Genomic DNA, 20,220 nt, shown 5'->3' on the forward strand with positions numbered 1-20,220 from the left:
TCAGGGACCAATCCCCTCACTACTTATGTATCTGACGTTATGTTATCCATTGGAGATCTGTTACATCTGGTTTTGGCACAAAAATAACACTTACAAATATTCATACATTTGAGTCTTAAAAGAGGTTTTGCGGTAAATAGGATAAAGTAGCCATACTTACGTTTGTCATTTAATAATTCATCTGCCATTACGCTCATTACAAAAAGTGTCCTTGAGAAGTCGACATTGACTCTTAAAAGCGACTGTGCCTCGTAGTCCATTATTTGATTCACGAATGTTTTGAAAAAAAAAGAGAGAAAAAAACTGCTTTGGGAATCACTCAGGACTTGGAAGAGTTCCATAATGAGAGAAGTATCCGCGTCTCACCAGCTCTCACCCCGTCACGCTGCGCGTCGGACAATAAATCAATAGAGGATCAGTGGGGACGACATCTGTGGGAAAGACAGCAAAAAAGAACCTTTAGGCTACAAAAGGGGAATGTCAGGTAGTGTTTGTATGTGTGTGCGCGTGTGTGTGTGTGTGTGTGTGTGTGTGTGTGTGTGTGTGTGTGAAGTAGCGTGTATGTCTGTGTGTTTGCTGTAGACAATATTCCTGTATAATATGTGCATAGTATGTGTCTGTGTGTGTGGATGTTTCCTGCATGTGTGTGTGTGTTTATGTGCCAGCTCGGGTGTGCGTGAAGGTTCCGTTGGATTTCGTGGTGGGGGGGGTGGCAGAGAGGTGGGTTCTTCATTCATAATGTATCAAGGAGAGTGCTCGTAAAGCATTACCAGGCTGATTGTCTCCCAGACGGTCGTCTGGCGTGGGTCCCAGACCAGCCCTGGGCAGCCCTGAGCCCTGCCCACTGACAGCCTCGCCAAAGCACTCCTGTTCAAATATTGATCCAATGCCTTTGGCTTCGGTTCAGCCTCACTCACACTTTTCAGATTCACCCATTGCTCTGAACAACAAAGGCGAACAATGACCTCAATCCTGACCTGCGCAAAGGAGTGATGAGCTAAGGTCGTATTCCACGTACCGTGAGAGAACTCCAGCGATGACAATATTTGTATTTTTGTTAACGGGTCAGTATGTTGTTGTTGTTTTTTTGCCTTCGTTTATTTTTTCTCCAGTCGTCCATATTGATTGATTTATTATGCTGTCTGGCCCTGATAATCAATAACACAAGGACTGTCTTGTGGAGGCAATGTCCCTGAAGACTTACTGAGTAACTAAGCACACACTGTTTAACCCCATGCAGTCTTTTGTTCTGATGCTGAAAGCGGTCTGGAGGATACCATCAAAAATGTCTGGCATATCTACTCCCGGAAATCCACTCTCCTGTGGCTTCTGAACCCCTCAGTCTTCATTCTCCCTTAATATCCTTTCCCCAAACTCGTCTTCCTCCATCTCTTTCTGTCTCTCCGTTCCTTCCACCCTCTTTTACTCCACCTCCCCCTCCATCCAATTGTCATGTTATTCCTTTCCCTCCCTCCCTCCCTCCCTCAACCTCCCCCTCCATCCATTTCTCCTCTTATTCCTTTCCCTCCCTCCATCCATCTCTCCAGCACTCTGTTTTCCCCCCTACACCCATGGCCAGTGGAGGGAGGAGAGTGAAGAGGCCTTCTCAAGGAACAAATGGGCCCCTTCACCCCCCAGTGAACGCCCCCAGCCCAGGACCCAATGGGGCCTGCGGAGCAGAGAAGACAACCTCTAACCCCTCCCAGGCCAGCCGTGGCCGTAGAGCGGATTAAATCGCCGCACCGTGACAACGGGGCTTGAGCTCCGAGTGAGGGCGAGGTGGGGCGGGCGAGCGAGCGGGAACCAAACATGCTGTTGGCGTGGAACGGTCCCTCGCTGCGATTTAGAAACTAGCGGGGCTCAATTACTGTCATTAATAACCTTAATGGGAACTTGGTGGGAAGCTGGGGGAGGATAGAGGACAGCCCCCGGGGACGCGTGTTCAGAAGGTTCAGTCGAGGATCTTTTTTAACCTGTATTTGAATGGTTTTTATTCAGGTTAATGTATGCGTTGTGGATTGCTACGTTTACGCTAGATGGCTCCTAGATCCTGGAGCACGGTAAAGAAGTCTATTGTCCAATCAGATTCTCCTCTGGGGCGTACAGTGTGTGATATCCTTCCATGTGATGCCTTTATGCGTTTATGTGTGAAAACGTTTATGTGTGAAAACGGTTTCATCTCAACCTTAACATATTCTGCATCTAGTAAATCTGCATTTCAAACCAGCTGCAGTTTAAGATTTAGATCCCAGTGACAAAAGCAGCATTAAATCTTCCTCAGCTCCCTCCCTCCATGTTTGGGGCAGGACTTCAGCCATGGCACAGATGAAGGCAAAATATCATCAGATTATCTTAATACTCCAAACACAAGCAGCTGCCAAGAAAGACTAGGTCTTATTTTATCACGCTGTTATCTTGGTTTAAAGGAGCAAAAATCAAACCAGTCTACTGTTGTTGTATATGCTGAAAGACTGAGAGATGATGGATATTAAATGATGTGCGATACCATATGTTCTGTTGTGTGAACTCTACAAATGTCTTTATGTCGTCTATAGTATAACAATTATCCTTTGTATCAAGCCCAGTTTCAAACCAATGGCTATCAAACATGCACTCAATTACCACATTTATCTCCTTTGTAGAGTGAAAGGTCAATTCAAACAAAGAGAAATTCCTTAACTGGATGTCTACTCGGCTTAATAATTAACGGGTTTGGTCGTTGGGAGGTTGACCAGTGCTGACCAAGAGTCTTTGACCTCCTGATTGCCCTAACGCAGTAATTGGTGGTTTGAACTCTAGAACTTGTCGGTGCATGTTTGGGGGGGGGGCACATACACACACTCACACATACACTCCTACACACACACACACACACACACACATCTTCATGCCTCTCACACATAACACTCACTTCCTCTTTCAAACACACACGTGTACAAGTATGCACACACACACACACACACACACCCTTGTCCTCCCGGTCATTTCTCCCAGACCTCCAGTCAGACGGGCAGATCAGTAAGAACAAGCATGCCTTTCTGACACACTTATCAGACCAGTGTAAACATACACACCAAACACACACACACAGATATCTCCCCCTCATGCATTGTACCACCGCCAACACTACACAAACATGCACACATTTACATTTACATTTAGTCATTTAGCAGACGCTCTTATCCAGAGCGACCTACAGTAAGTACAGGGACATTCCCCCCGAGGCAAGTAGGGTGAAGTGCCTTGCCCAAGGACACAACGTCATTTGACACAGCTGGGAATCGAACTGGCAACATTCAGATTACTAGCCCGACTCCCTCACCGCTCAGCCACCTGACTCCTGACACACATTGACAGACACACACACAGACACACATAAACACACACTGTAAGACGCCGGACAGAGGTGTCGGAGGCCCCGCCAGGACAGGATAGCAAAGCTCAGGGTTTGACGGATCGCACTCCCAGCTCAACCCCTGGACATGACAGGCCCCCACTGTCTTATCTGGAGGGCTTGGATCCCTCGCTGAACAGGAGCCACTTTCCTCACTTAAGGTTTGACCCTCGACGGAGGTCGGGTGAGCGTGGTGCTGTTTTAATAGGTGTCGTTGCGTCTCCCTCAGGGTGACTCTCCTCATCTCTCTCTCAGGCTGTCATCCTGGGGTGTTTAGGTCACGTCACCTCTATCTCTCGGTGCAAACTCTGACCGGGTGTGGATATGACCGTGTGACATGAAAATAAGATCGTACATACTCTTGTTCACTTTTGTTTCACCCTCCCTTTTTGTGCCTCTGTTTTCCTCCATTTTATTGCAGGAGGTTTTGTATCTGGTGCTCTCGATGCAGTACATTCCGCTGTTGCTACGACACCACGGTGGTGAGTTCTTTACAAGGACGGCTGTACATTTTTGTCTGTTAAAAATCCATCTCTAGAGAAGTTTAATCCTGCCCGCCTAGGAGTTTTGAGCGGGACAATTAGACAGCTTCTCTGTCCACCTGAGGCCTGCGAGGTGCTGTAAACCTTCAGACATGAAAGGAGCTCCGATCCAGGATCCTCCTGGGATGGGAGTTCTAAGGGTTTCGGCCCATTCGAACACTGGAGTAATTGCAGACATCAGGCGATTCTCCTGCAGGCCCTTTGGAGCCATTACTTACACTCCCACGCACACACACACACATATACACACACACACACACACTCAAAGAAACACAAACACACAAAGAAATGGACATGTGCACACGGACCCACACAGGAACATACAGAAAGCACACACACATGTACACACGGACGCTTCCGCATATAAGTGCACATACACTCAAGCTCTCACTCTCTCGTCTGTTCAAGTAAACACACACACACAATCTCTGTCAGTCCTTATGGAACAGGTAGAGTAATGCTGAATAACTGTCCACATCATTGGTCAGTAGAGGCCCTTAGAAACAGGCCAGGGTCGTGGTGTGCGGCATTTATCTGTTTGAATCCTTCCTAGGTGCCCAGTTAATCACATTTCCTTTGAATAACACTTGGTCTCATTTATTTTTATAATAGTGCTTTGTTTATTCATAGAATATACAATTTATACAAACGGTTTGATCGGCCACCTATGCGGTTTGAGCTCCAGTTTGGGCGTTCTGTCTGGCCGTGATTGGTCATGTCTCTTCAGGCAATTTCTGTCATGTTCCAGTTCAAGAATCATTACCAGACGCCGACACACACATACAAAAGAAGATTATAATAAACTGAGTGCAATAACTTCGCCAAATGAGTGACTGAGCAGCGAAATGCGGAACAGCTGTTGCTAAAAATAAGCTGCGCGAATTTAATCTCACCCAGAGATGTGTCAAAAACGCGTGAAGATTTAATATATCACCCTTAAACTTGTCGCGTAAACTGTGTATGTGAAAGGAGTTACGTTACTGTGGCAGACACAAAGCTTATCGTCATGCAGCATCTTAATTCAATTATGTGTAGGCTGCACAGTTCATGCAACAGGTGTGGTGGTGATATATTAAAGCTCACTTTCAAAAAGATCATGTCTTCGTCTCAGAAAAGGAACTTCTTTGTCACCGTGCCACGTACATTCAAAGCAACATCACCAGTTCCTCTCGCTGGCTTTGAGCGTTCGATTCCTCACAGGAACCGGACAAGCTGGAGGTTAATGATCTCAGTGAACACGGTCTAAGTGGGGAAAAGGCTTGAACACACCCCCTCTTCCGACCCCCAGACTTAATTTCTCCCAGGGTGCTGGTGTTGGCAGAGCCACAGACTGGCAGACGGTGCCGGCCCAGACTTTGTCTTGGGGTGTGAAACAGCGAAGGCTCTTTGGACGCGATCCCATATTCCAGCACAGTGATCTTATCATGTGGGCCACGACCTCATGTCGTGCAGGGGTGCTGTTCCACCATAAAAGTGTCGAGCGAAAACGCTTGGAACGGAAGATTCTAATAACTCTGAACTGTTCTCCAATAATCTTAAAAACATATCCTGTCGCCTACTCTCATACTTTGAATGCAGGATGTGTACGTAGGGGTGCGCGTGTGTGTTTTGTGATTGCATTGTGCATTTACATGTATTCATTTACTAGATGTTTTTTTCCAAACCGATGTAGCCTACAAATATTGCATCGGGACTTAAGGTGAGTGCAGCAGATAAGCAAGTGCAGAGTATTTCAATATTTCAGCGATTACTGCCAAGGTACTGTCTTTCCGTTTTATATAAGTGTGTGTGTGTGTAGTAATCTGCATACCAGTGAGGTGTACCTTGTGCACCCCCCATCCCACTATAATGCATCACTGTCAAGATGGCCTGTAATTATAGAGGTATTACTGTGTAATTACTGAAATAGCTCTCCTCATCTATCAGACCTGCATCGTTGGCCATCGTTGGAGAAAATGCCAGAAAACGGTCATTATTCATATCTGAATATATATATACGACAAAAACAAAATTCTGACCAAGATGATTTGGAGGTGGACATCACAATTTGACTTCATGCAAAAACATGTGTTTCGGTTTACACAACCAATTTAGTTAATAACCAATGAAGAAATTGAGAAATCCTCTTCCTTTATTAGAGATGTACATCGTGATTACATGTTGGGGACAGGGACGGCCCCTGTTCCGGGTCCTTTGAACAGTGGAGGGCTGTCCTGGGACAGGCCTGTCTAAATCAGCAGGATTTACACGAGAAGGATGCTCCGTGGTGGTGGAGGATCCATCTCAGCTTTGATCTCCTCTCTCCTCCTGCTCCGCTCAGAGGTCAGAGGTCAGCAAGGCAGGAGCTGCTGGTGAGAAACTAGAGAGGCACACGCCACCACACACACACACACACTACCATACAAACACAACAGCACACACGCACCACACAAACACACCACCACACACACACACACACACACACACTACCACACCATCACGCACACAACAGCAAACACACCACACACACACAACAGCACGCACACATTCACTCCCACACACACACACACTACCACACACTGGTGCACACAGACACTTTTTACCTACGCATTTGGGCAGGGACACACATAACACACTTGTGATTGCACGTGGACACACAACCATACAGAGAGTAAGTGTGAACATGTTGGACGTGTGTGTGTGTGTGTAGGTCCACGTGTGCTGGGTAAAACAACTGGAAATCTTGTGTGACAAAAGGATAAAGGTTACAAATCACCTAACCATGTAATCCACTTAGGTGATGCTGCTATTTTGGTCCTTTCAAGACATAATTCTGTTGTGCATCTAAACAGCTCATGATCCCCAATCACGCTCAGGAATTTAAGAGATGTCAGTTCAAGCTACAGAGGGAATCTTATTGTGAATAATTCTCAACGCTCAACCTCGCAGATTTGTTGAAACGGTAAACATGATTAAAATAACGTAGTCAGCAAGTATGATTATGTCTTAAATACCTGAAATTCCAAATCCCTTCTCCTTGTCACTGATGGTTGAGTTTAAACACAAACTTTCACAGAGACACACACACCTACTGATAATGTTAGATGTCACTGAACACTATGAACAAATGTGTGTCAATAGTAAGTTCCAGATTGGAGTCAGTTGACTGCGTCAGTTATCCTTGAAAACACACACACCAAGCCAATTTCAGTTTGAAAGATAAAATAGTTTGTTTTGTTGTTATTACAGTTATTACACTAGTTATACTGTTCTTATACTGTTATTACACTGTTCTTACACTGTTAATATGTTGTTATTACACTGTCCGACATGACTGAGAATAGAGACATTCCTGATGACCCATGGCCATCTCAGGGAGATGTTATTGGTGTCCAAAAGGATTCCTGTCAAATGTTTGTCTATAGTGTATTTTTGTATTAATGTATTAATTTGATGTAAGGTACAGTTACCAGCGTGACACTAAAACAGGTAGTAGTAATGGCTACTTTTTACTTAAGTATATGTCAGCCCCTTACGTCATTACTTTAACTTGAGTGAAAAGGTGTAGTTAAAACTTCAACTTTTAAACATGAATATCTGTGAGTACTTTTGCCATCTCTGCCTCTTCGCTGGGACACAGATTCTAATATTTCAGCTGACTCGTTAACTATTATTTTATACAGTAGCAGAAGACTTTTCCTTTATGGAACAACTGTTGCCAGAAATACAGAAGCTTTTAAAAGACAACCTCTTGCTGTGAACTTTGAATTAACCAAACATTAAGAACGTAAGAAAAGCAAATATCATTGCTAACCAGTCATTGACGTTTTACGCATCATCATTAGTTCGGTTGTTGCACGTGATTGACATACATGTTCAAAAACAATAGCCCTATGTAAGACGATGTTTCGTTAAGTGAAGAATCGACAACATTCGACAAAGGTTTAATTCTTTAGCGGAGTGAACGGCAGAACATGAATTATTGATGTGCCAGATCTGAGCTGTGAGCGCGCGCGAGGGCGCACCGGTGTCATTCGCTTCTGCCTCTGCGTAGCGAACAGTCGGTGAGAGTTATCGTGTTAGAGGAGGAATTTGGGGAGTGGAAATACCACTGTTCCTTTCTCAGCTTGCGTCAAGAGCAGTGACTGACTCCTCTGACATTTTCACTTCGGCGGTCAGTAGCATCGCATCGAAAAGCGGAGACTCGCGCGCAGCATAAAAGCAGAAGATTTCCGGACTCTACCGTTGAACTGTTCGGGCTATTGCTTCGTTTTCTTACGCCTTGGTTGTTTTTGTAAGCAGATTGCGACTATCTGCGATATTGATCACTGGAAGTGGCTCTCTTTCTTTCCACATGTTATTTTTTTAAAGAACAGTTTATCGACAGCGAACTGTAAACAGGCGTCCCGTTTTAGAGCGACTGGGTTCCGTGGAGTCGTCGTCGTACACATTTGGATTATTTGATTGGAAATGGCAAGTTTTTAGGGAGTGAAGCTCGACTTGCGGAGGAGACAAGACACAGCGCTTAATAGGCACAGGATGCTGGCGACCTAAAGAATTCTATCGAATTTCTCCCACTTTTAAGACATTTTGTTGCTCTGTAGGCTAAGCCTAAAGGATTCGACAGGGATTTTTGGTTTATCTTTTTTTATAGGATGTATGTATTTTACAACCTAACGATGCATTGTGGATTTGTGTTGTTCTTTTTCACTCAAATCATCTTTGTTGCTTCCTTGACACAAAGTGGTAAGTGGCGACTCAAAGGCAAAAATATTCATCAGAGAACATTTTCTCAGTTCATCACCGCGCACGCACTCACCTGTTCTGGCTTCGCCGCGGTAGCCGGTTCCCCCGGGTTTCTGTCTGCGCGTGTGACATGCAGGGCATTCGAAAACCCGCTCATAAAACACATAGGTACAATAGCTTTTTTTGATGTTGCGTTTTTACTATAAATTCCGGTGGCATTATCGATGACAAGCGAAAAGTGCAACAAAGCAATGTTGTTGTTTTAACGATAACCAGGACACCATAAAAAGGAAACCGTATCCTTGATATCCACATGGGTTTTTCATAGCATTCAGTCTAGGTTAATAAGTATATTCACCGTTCATGATAACGTTTGAAGAGAAAACGTGCAGTCATGGACTGATTGATCGTTGGGGAGCGGCTGATCCCCTATCGATATTCTTAAAGAAAGACCCCCACCACATACACCCGCACACACCCACCTGATCCATTCTTTTTTTTTTCCCTCATTATTCATTTTTATATTCGGTTGTCAATTATCTCATTGTTCCCCTCAATAAACCCCGTGTATTTATTTTTATTTGCAGATAAATGTGGAGATAACATTGAAATAACAATCGCAGACTATCTTACTTCGCCTGGATATCCTACGGCGTATCCACCGTCACAGCAGTGCGTGTGGGTGATTCAAGCTCCTGAGCCAGGACAGAAGATTCTCATAAACTTCAACCCGCATTTCGACCTGGAAGACAGGGATTGCAAGTAAGCTCCGCTCTTTTTTGAGTTGAGATGTTGTGTTGCTACTTCGCCACCTATTGGTCAATTTTTCTTTATTGTGTGTGTCGTGTATAGCCCGGACACTGCTATGGTAAACTATTTTCAAATGAATTAGATTTGACAACATGGGTTTCATTTTTGAAGAAATGTTATTATTATGTGATATGAAAAAATATATTATGGGATGTGAGTAGCCTCGTGAGTGTACTTCTCTGAGCTGTAAATCGCTTCTGCACATCAGAGACTAAGGCTAACCTTTTAATGAGAGGTGACTATTGATTAGCATAAACCCTGTAAGACACACACACACATATAGGCCTGCTGTACTCTCACACACACACACACACACACCGGCCTACTGTACTCACACACACACAAACACACACGTATGCCTACTGTACTCTCTGTCTCTCACACACACACACATGCGCACGCACACACACACACACACAGGCCAACGATAGTCTCATACACACACTTATACAAGCATCCTTACAAAAGCCCATGTGTTCACAAACATCCATAAATAACCAACATTTTATGATGGTCTCTCTGTCTTTTTTTAATGCTCCATAAACTGTGAGTGTAAATCAGGCCCGCCTGACTAGTGCTGTCAGGCAGATGGGGACCATGACTACTATAGGATCGTGTTTCTCCATCAAGGGACCAATAAAACGTTAGCAGTCCTTTAACGTTCTGACAGATACGGCCCTCTACACCGAACAAGTGTGTTTTAGTATCGTATTGGATCATGTCCCGTTGCGCTAAAGCCCAATTTATACTTAGGTCGCAGACACTTTTGAAAAGGTCGCCGACGAAAAGGTCGCTCAGGCTGCTGCATTTATACCTCGGCAAACAGTCGCCTGTGCTCAAGGTTCGCGTGACGTAAACATAATCATTTTACCGTTACATTCATTGCTATGGTTACATTGTTAACGCTTTGTAGCCATGGTGATCAATCGGAGAAACTGACCATTTTAATTTTTCACTGTGACGACATCCGCGCCAGTAGAAATTTCTCCTGGTAGGCGACGGTTAAAAGTGTCGACCGAGACGTCATTTCTGTCGGCGACCTTTTCAAAAGTGTCTGCGACCTAAGTATAAATTGGGTTTAAGCATCCTAGATTGGAGGGGCCTAGTGTACAATCTGGCTGTTGTGTGATTTGATATTAGATGATGATTGGGTGTAGCTCATAGTTTAAGCTTGGCAGAAATGGATGTTGTTTTTGGGTTGAAGTCAAACGTTTAAAATATGCCAAATGAGGAGTCTTAGCGCGACCACAATTCCACTTGAGGTTCCCGAAAGAAATTTTAGACTTTCTCCTGTCATCAACGAGCGAAAATCTAACTGCAGAAACACGGTATTAGGATTTGAAAGTTGTTGACGAGTCAGTGACTTGAAAGTGAAACTGACTGTTTAAACATACCTTCACGGGGGTCACACTGTATCGGAGTAGGCTAATCCACAGCAAAGTGAATTGATATGTTCTCAATCTGACGCTGACTCTCCCAACCCGCTATCTCGAGGCTAGACGATCTCTCACATTTAGAGAAATGCGTTTTCTGAATTCCTCTGACATCAGATAGGACGTCAGGGGAATTTAGAGAGCTTTCTCCAGCTCCCTCTTCTTAATTCAATTAAATGCCAAATAGGACACACATGTCTGTATGTCATAAAACATGGCTGCAATCAACCTAACAGACACAGCGTCCACTTGTGAAACGAGCTTGGATCCTTCACTTCCGACATCTGTACAATAAAAAAAGATTCAAGGAAGAGGGGGTGTATAATTATGTTTCCAAAATACAACCTCTTTATGAATAAATATTTTGTAAGGCTGTAGTGAGGTTTTATTTTTTAGGTCTTTTTACTTTTATCCGTACTTAAAACTAAGGAAAATCCAGAAAGGAAGAACATTCCTGAACTTTCTTTTTGATGGCATAACTGACGACCTAACGTTCGGTGAACTGACATCATTGCCGATAACATAAACAAGGCTGTTGTCTGGTCTCTCTGGGACTCCAGACCAGTTGGATGCAGGACCTCCTCATTCCTCACAAAAATAGCACAACCAATAAAAAGATTCCCCTTTCAATTGGGAAAATGTAAGCAGGCTCCTGTTCAGAGTGTATCCACTGGTCATGGAGGGATTCATTATCTCATTATATGTTAACCAGACAAATTTGATACCACAGCAAAGCCAATAAATATACCCAAAGCCATTGTATTGTAATAAGGTGTACAATGAATGAACATTGAATGGCACACTCCTACTTGCTCATAGTCCTGTCAGCATTCATTTGTGAAGACTGAAGACATCCTCTTGGATCCGGAATGACCGGTCACAAAGCTCTGGATTAAAGGAGGGAGAGACTGACAGAAAGACAGGGAGAAAAAGAGAGAGAGAGACAGAGACTGTGAATGAGAGATAAACCGTAGAAAGATATATATATATATTTATACTTCTCTCTCTCTATATATATATATGGAGGAAGGTATATAGAGAGAGAGAAAGGTGGGGAGAGAAGCGAGAGAGAGAGAGAGAGATAGAGAGAGAGAGAGACAGGAAAAGAGAGGAGGGAGATTGAAAGACAAAAAAAGAGACTTGTTAAATCCCTGGGTAGGAGGTGGTAGGATCAACTGTCCCTCAGAGCCCGGAAGCTTCCAGCTGGATCATCAGACGAGGACGAACCCGGTCACAGGACCAGCCTCTCGACAGGCCCTACCAGTCATATGAAAAACACACAAACAGCTCTTTCAATCTGATGCTTGGCTGACATTTGGGGCAGGATAATGGGAGATATTATGATGCTTCGTGCAGAAGACCCTCTGTGATACAAAGGGGTATGGACAGCTAGTTCCAGCTAGTTTTTGATCCTTCAAGGTTCAAGGTTTTCAGATGAAACTTAAGTGTTCTCGGTTTTCTGTTTGTGTGGTTCATTGGACATTGGGATTGAGTTAGATGTATGGAAATTGTGGAGGTATTTGGGGTGAAAGTGGGATTTTTACACACATTTTCTTTACTGTGACACCAGACTTAGTCTGCAGGTCAAGCTGCCATGTCTGCTCAGTGGTAGCACTGGTAAACCCAAACTGCCAACAAAGCACCGGTCATCTTTTATGGTTCCCCATTCTGTGGAAAAGGATACAAACAAGCATAGTTCAAAAATGCACCACTCTGCTCCCTTCTAATGTGGCTTTGGAGCACAGTGTCCTCTAGGAACGGGTCGTCAGGGTTACAACAATGTTTTCACTTTCCAGAGCTTGAACAGACGACGGCTGTTTGAAAGAAAAAAAAATCGAAACGTTTTTGTGTTGTTTGGGGTTTTGCTACTCATGGTTAGTTTGTGGTTATACTTCTGAAGAGACCGATTTTGAGGCCTCGGACTCTGACAATCCCCAGTCTGTTTGCTTACAACGCCATGCATGGTGTAATTTTCACTTACAAGCTGACAGGAGACACATTTGTTTAAGTCACTGAGATGTATTTTATTAGAAGGCTAATGTTGTCTCTGTTATTATACATATCAATTTCATTTTTGAAAGATAATTAGAAGTTGATGAAGTCCCACATTTTGTAATTAATCTCTCAGTTCTTTTCCCTGGGTTTGGTTATGAGATCATTACTGGATGCATAAAAGGAGGTATAAATAAAACATTTGAGGTACCAGAACACAAAAAATGGGGGTTGTGTTGCACTCGTTTTACAATAAAGAGTCCGTGGGGGATATAGCCGGTGGAGGAATATTGGAGAGAGAGGAGGTGGTAGATATAGCCGGTGGAGGGATATTGGTGAGAGAGGAAGTGGTAGGTAGGGCCAGTGGAGGGATATTGGAAGCCACAGGGTCTGTTGGCGAGTCAGTGCGGTCAAACTAACTGTGACCCCAGTAATAGAAGAGCCTCTGTTCCCCCTTCTTGTCTCCCGCCCTGAGGCAGGGGCTTTCTCAGCGCACTCCTCTTCCTTCTGCTTTCTTTCTTTCTTTTCTCAGGTCATCCTTTTTTTCTCTTCTTCTCACGCCTGCGTTCTTCCTTTTCACAGCTCGTGAGCTTCTTGTTCTACCTAACATCGCTCGTTTTTTTTTTTTTTCTTCACAGATCTTTCTTGCTCTTCCCTTTTTCACACCCTCTCTGTTCCTGTTTGTCTTTCCTGGGCTCTGTGTTTTAACGCAATCTGTTTCTACTTCCTTTTTATGAAGGGATTTCTGTTTGGTCGCTCTCAATATGTTATTTATTTCTCAATGTCTTTATGTCATTCCATCTCTCTTGTTATCTCTCTGTCTATCTCTCTACTGCTATCTTCCTCACTTTCTTTCCTCCATGTCTTTCTCTCTCTCTCTCTCTCTCTCTCTCTCTCTCTCTCTCTCTCTCTCTCTCTCTCTCTCTCTCTCTCTCTCTCTCTCTCTCACCTCTCTCTCTCTGTCTCTCTCAATTTGTCTCTCACGCTGTCTTCATCCCTTCTGCGTAACCTTAGTTCTATCAGAGTGGTGATCACACACAGCAGTAGTCATGGTGACAGCAGCCATGCTGAACACAGCCCAGCAGCTGAGCTCTCTCTGAACCCTGTTCACCCTCACATTTCAACACACTTTCTAGTTCATCTTGGATTGTCTGGATTTACGTAGATGGTACAGATTAGCATGGTATTGTCTCAGACTCTCTCCATCTGAAGATTTTCCATCTGAAATCAACGGATGTTTACTCAAGAGAAAAGCCATTTGAGTCCTCCTTTCTTTTAAATCACCAAGGAGTGGAGTGATTGTTTAGATGTGAGGTTCCAAACAAGTGTGGCCACTCACTCTGATCACTAAATAAAGAAACTTGTGTGTTCTGTTTACGCTCTCAAACACGCACACACACACACAAATATACAAAAACACTGTATTGCTGTCACACACACACAAGCACTCTCTCTCTCTCTCTCTCTTTCTCTCTCTCTCTCTCTCTCTCTCTCTCTCTCTCCTCTCTCTCTCTCTCTCACACACACACTTTAATTCATACACATACAGGCTGTAATGTCGCACACATACAGACTCTCTCGCACACACAATCTTTTTCTCACAAACACAATCTTCCCAGACACACAACCTCCCTCTGATGTACATAGACAACATCGGTCTTAAATCCAAAGTGCACTTGAGCAACTGTGGCCCTTATGGTTATCCTACTGATCAGCGAACTGCACAGTCAAATGAAAACACATGTCAGATTAGGCCCTAACAAGCAGATCAATGAGGAGAGAGTTTACAGTCACAGCAGTGACATCTCTCTCTTTCTCTTAACTCCTCTTTCCTCTCTCTCCATCTCTCTCTCTCTCTCTCTCTCTCTCTCTCTCTCTCTCTCTCTCTCTCTCTCTCCTCTCTCTCTCTCTCTCTCTCTCTCTCTCTCTCTTATATATATATATAGCTCCAATCCCTGGAGTTATTTAGTGCACTCACAGCCAGATGTCTTCAAAACATTTAGGTCTCACGGCCGTGGAAGAACTGTTAGTTTACTGTGTTGTGTGGCAGACACAGAGAATGTTACTCCTCAGCAAGAGGCTGTACTCTACCTGCAGTAAAAAAACACATGAAAGACATGCTTTACGTGAGTTTTACGTCATGATTGCAGCTAGTTACACAACTTTTCAGTTGATCCTCTCTTCAGTTGTCTAACAGATTTGTTAGACAACTGAAGGATTGTGATAATTGATAATTGTGATAATTGACACATTATCAAAGTTGTCTAATGTGTCTATTCGGTTAATCCCTGACAATACCCAAACTCACAGGACAACCAAACCCAACAACCTCCCTCTTCCATAAATAGACCCTTTCTCTTCACTTCTCCTCTCAACATGACATAGTTTAGGTGCCTCCAGAGACAGATGCAGGAATGCCAGGGGTCAAGGGTCAGGTAGGGGTCTGAGTTCAGAGGTCAGACAGACGTGTCTTCATCTCCACCGTTCCTCTGGCCCTTCAACATAGGACAGACAGGAAACCCACATCTCTTTTGATCCAAAATGCCCGCAGAGTCACAGTACTGGGTGGACAATGAGGGGTCTATGTCGGTGCTGAGGAGCGGAGGAATGTGTCCCATCTCCTCCCTCAGGACTTCCCTCAGGGCGACCTCCCGGTCTGCCTGGACTCACAGAGGCGCTTTGTTTGTCGTCGGGGGAGACAAGATCGCGGCCTCCCAGCCAATGGGATCCCGGAGCTGGCTCAGCGCCGCCGTGTAGCCGTGATCCAGAGTGTTGTCAGAGCAGATAGTGATCTGGTAGGAAAACAAACTGAGCTTCTGAGTGAAGTGAAAGCTGGGTGCGAAACATAGGAGGGGCTGTGAGGTGATTGTCAGGAATGGACTTGAGGGAGGAGGCGGAGGAAGGGGGGGGGGGGGAGCGGTGAGATGCTACAGGATGTCTGTGAGTTAGTGGTCAGTGTGACTAAACATATATTATGCAAAGGTTGTTGATTCTTGCTCTGACTTGTTTTTTGTTTTCTTCCATGGATGGTAGACAGTCTAGCTCTGTGGGGGGTCTCCGGACACTCGCGGTAACCCCCCCACCCTGGGCCCACCCACCTGGCAGGGCCGGGCCAGAGACACCCCCGTCAGGAGACAAGAGTTCTCCTTTCAGAAGGAAGAGCTTCAATGCAGCTCTCTCTGACAGTCTGACTCTCTCATTCTCTCTCTCTCTCTCTCTCTCTCTCTCTCTCTCTCTCTCTCTCTCTCTCTCTCTCTCTCTCTCTCTCTCTCTCTCTCTCTCTCTCTCTCTCTCTCTCTCTCTCTCTCTCTCTCTGTCTCTCTTTCACTCACTCTATCTCTCTCATACCTTTCTCTCTGTTTCTCTATCTCTTTCTCTCACTGTCTATCACTCTCTCTCTTGTTCTCCCTCCCTCTCTCTTTTACTCTCTCTATCACTACCACACTCTCTCTCCCTCTCCCCCCTCTCTCTTTTACTCTCTCTATCACTACCACACTCTCTCTCCCTCTCCCCCCCTCTCTCTCGTTACTTCCTGTCCGGTGTGTCTAAAGCGCTGACGGGAGGCCTTTACAGAGCGGTAGAAACAGCCACAGGGGGCTGAGGGCTTAGTGCCACGCTACGTTAATTAAAGTCATATGTTCGGAACAAAGTCTGAGGGTGGTTCTCTGCGAGGCCTGGCCCCCTCCGGCCAGCGCAGGGAGATAAACATGTCTCCAGCCTCGCATGAACACAAGCCCGCGTCAGAATCTCACGTTTAAGAGACCGCTGTGTCTTAGTTTCCCTTCCGCTCGCTCTGCCTTCGCGTCGAGGTGTGGAGGTATGGATGGAGTGTGATTCGACAAAACTGCCTTCCTCGTCCTCTCAGGTGTAAAACCGTCTCCTGTCCAGGAGAGGCGTGCGAGAGAGCGACTCCGGAGACGTTTGTTTGAACTCGAGGCTGGTCGGGGCCGGTGGTTTAGTGACACGCTTTCATTCCAGATGTTGGTTGTAGTTTCAGACAAATCTGCTGTGGCAAGAAACTGGAAAAGCTTCATTTGACATCCCTGGTGCATTGTACAACCAGACCTAAGCCTCTTTCCTGAAGAGCTTGAAAGACAGGCTCACACCCTCACTTGAGCAAAGCCTGCCTGGACAGCTACAGCCACACGTTGATAAACGGCGTATTGAAATGCAACAGCTGCCATGTCTGTTGTGGTACGTGTGATACTGATACACACTGACCCCCCCCGGTAAGAAAACACTAACACTTGGCGTACAGTAGTCCCATTCCAAGCGGACCTCCTGCTAGCTTGCTGGCTCGCTTGTTTCACGCCCGGCCTAAATACAACTCCATCGTCGATAGGATTAGAGAAACAAATGAGAAAGAGGAGGAGAGTTCCACCTCTTTCTCTCTCTGTTTAATTTCCTGCAGGATTGACTGTCGAGGCTTTTTTTGGGGGGGGGGGGGGGGGGGGGTTTGCCTCACGATTGGTGTTTGGTAGGGAGGGGGCTGGGCAATGGATGGGGTGGCTCATCCTTGGCCGCCTGGCCCAATTTAACTGCAAATGGAGTGAAGTGTGCGTGTGTGTGTGTGCTTGAGTGTGTATGCAGGTTTGTGTGTGTGTGTCTGTGTGTAAGTTTGCATGTTTGTGTGTGCGTGTATGTTTGTGTGTGCGTGTATGTTTGTGTGTGCGTGTGTGTGTGTGTGTGTGTGTGTGTGTGTGTGAGAGAGAGAGAGAGAGGGGAGAGGCGTGGGAGGTGTGATGCAGGCAGGGGCTGGTGTCTGACTCGGCAGGGGGCAAGGTAGTGTTCTGCTCAAACACACACCATCTGTGAGGTTGTAACTAATTCTAGTGTCTGGAGGGGAAACGCGAGGACGCTCTCCTGTGTGTGTGTGTGTGTGTGTACGTGGGAGTGTGTGTCTGACTGTGTCCTATCGCCTCCTCTCAAACACCGAGCTGCTTTGTAATTGGGATCTCAGTTCCCTACCTCTCTTGGAGGGGGCCTGTGGTGTGTGTGTGAGTGTGTGTGTGTGGACACCCTCCAATTTCCACTCAATTCACCTCTGCAGGCTGAATTAACCCAGGGTGTCACTGCACTAGTGGAATCATTAATGACTTCACTCCGGGAGAGAGAGAGGGATGAGGAGGAAAGGAGGGAGAGAGGGATGAGGAGGAGAGGAAAGGAGGACAGGAAGAGAAGAGGGCAGAGATTGGAGGAAGGGGAGAGGATGATTGAAAGGAGAAGAAGATAGGAAGACAAATGGAGTTGGCACAGAAAGTGAACGGTGAAAGTAGGTTAGAAAGAGGGGGAGGAGGGAGGAGCGAGGGAGTGATGGATGGAAAGTGATTAAAAAAAAAACAGGAGACAGAAGAGTGGAGGAGTAGCGTTCGAAGAGAGAAAGGAAGGAGTGATAGAGAAAGAGAGAGGGGAAGGGAGTTAGGGAGGAAGGGAGGGAGGAGGGGGAGGAGAGGAAGGAAGGGAGGAGGGGAGGAGAGGATGCAGGGATGGAGTAAGGGAGGTATAAAGAGAGGAGACTACAGCGAAGAGGTAGAAGAGAAGGGAGGAGGAGAGGGAGAAGAGAAGGGAGGAAGGGGAGGAGAGGAGGGAGGGATGCAGACTTCTCCGCAGGCAGGCTGAGTCACTCCCAGTGTGTGTGTGTGAGGTGAACAGAACAAAACTATAACTGGGCCTATAAACAGTCCGATGATACCTTCCAGATGAAGCTGAGGAATGTAACCAGGGGAAGACACAACCCAGAATAACACACAAGCTGCCAACTGCAGGCACAATGACACAACTAACCGTCTTCTGCTATAAACCATCAACCGGTCTACTGTAGACACACTAACACAACAACCATGCTGCAGACAGACAAAGTAGTTGTGTATAGCTCAGTGGTTAGATCGCTTGACTGCAGAAATTGCAGGTTCAAATCCATCCTGTACTGTAAGCTGATTGGCGTTTGTTGTTCAGCGTTTGCTAAACGAATGTTATTGTCACTAGAACACAACAACCTCAGCGGTCAAGTTTGTACTAAGATGGTTTCGGGACAAGAGTGTTGCCGGTTTAAATCTGCTGTGCTCTTCAGCAAGGCCCTCTTCTCACTGTAGACAATTGTGTTGAGAGAATAGAAACAGCCAGCATCTCCTATAGGATCTCTGTGTGTGATGAGGCTGGGGGCTGGGAGTCGGGGGGGGGGGGGGGGGGGGAGGAGAGGGGGAGGGGAGGGAGGGGAGAGGACGGGGGGAGGGGAGGGAGGGGAGAGGACAGGGGGAGGGGAGGGGCTGGGGACATGCATTTATGTTCTCCCACCCCCTGACTCTAGTGTGTGTGCGTTTTTGTGTGTGTGTGTGTGTGTGTCTGTGGAGTGTGTGTAGTGTGTGTGTGTGTCTGTGGAGTGTGTGTGTATGTGCATGTGTATGTGGTGTGTGTGTGTATGTGATTGTGTCTGTGGAGTGTGTGTAGTGTGTGTGTGTGTGTCTGTGGTGTGTGTGTGTGTCATGTCTCTGTCTATGTTTGGGAGAAGTGCATCATGAATAGAAAGGTTCTATTCATGCACATCATGACCAGAAGCTGTACAGTGCTTATATGAGGGCACTTCTCTCTCCCTCTCAGGTCTTGTAAAGTCTCCAGTGAAAAGAGTACATATATTCTACACCCTCTCGGTTTAAGAGGTTTATCAAAACATGTTTATGCCCCTAGCTAAGTGTTTAACCAATGCATTACAGGTGCGAAAAGACTTCTACTATCGCAATTGAAGTATGTTAATGTTTTTTGAGGGTGTTGACAGTAATGTTTTCCAGCAGCACGGAAATATTTTGGGTTTTCTGAATTCAATGCTCTCAAAGAGGAACTTAATAGTAGGAGGTAGACAGAAAGATGGAGATAACATCTTGATTTACAAGTACCACATGGTGTGTGAATGTTTTGTAATAATTACTTGTAACAAATCCAATAAAAATAGCTGTGAAATATGAACTTGGTGCACAATGGTTGTTCCACAGCAGCTTCTAAAACGCTTCAGTACGCGTCCAGGTCAGTCATGTGACCGGTGAAAACGCTTCAGTACGCGTCCAGGTCAGTCATGTGACTGCTGAAAACGCTTCAGTACGCGTCCAGGTCAGTCATGAAAACGTTTAGCTCGCTTCATTTTCTTCGTTGTTTGTTAGCGTAGCTCGTTACGAGAAATTACAGTAGAATTAACACAAATAAACTGAAACACAAGGATACACCCTGATGTTATTAAAAGGAGGAGGCGTTTAGGAATTTGAGAGTGCTCCAGTTTACCTTTGCCCTCCTCACTAGCGAATCCCAGGAGCCCCCCCCCCCCCCCACCCCCAGT

At 45.5% G+C, this 20,220-nt stretch overlaps 1 protein-coding gene across 2 annotated transcripts in view; it reads left to right on the top strand.

Annotated features, from left to right (window-relative positions):
- Positions 1-8,570: 8,570 nt before the first annotated feature.
- LOC136959588 (neuropilin-1a-like) overlaps positions 8,571-20,220 on the top strand; it is a 40,906-nt gene continuing 29,256 nt past the window's right edge. Inside the window, exons 1-2 of one of the 2 annotated variants that reach the window (XM_067253969.1) lie at positions 8,571-8,661; positions 9,249-9,423. In XM_067253969.1, the coding sequence (XP_067110070.1) occupies positions 8,571-8,661; positions 9,249-9,423 (266 nt within the window). The remainder of the gene's footprint in view (positions 8,662-9,248; positions 9,424-20,220) is intronic. The other variant, XM_067253970.1, reaches the window with a different exon arrangement.

Source organism: Osmerus mordax, chromosome 16 (assembly GCF_038355195.1).
Source record: "Osmerus mordax isolate fOsmMor3 chromosome 16, fOsmMor3.pri, whole genome shotgun sequence".
Taxonomy (NCBI): Eukaryota; Metazoa; Chordata; class Actinopteri; order Osmeriformes; family Osmeridae; genus Osmerus; species Osmerus mordax.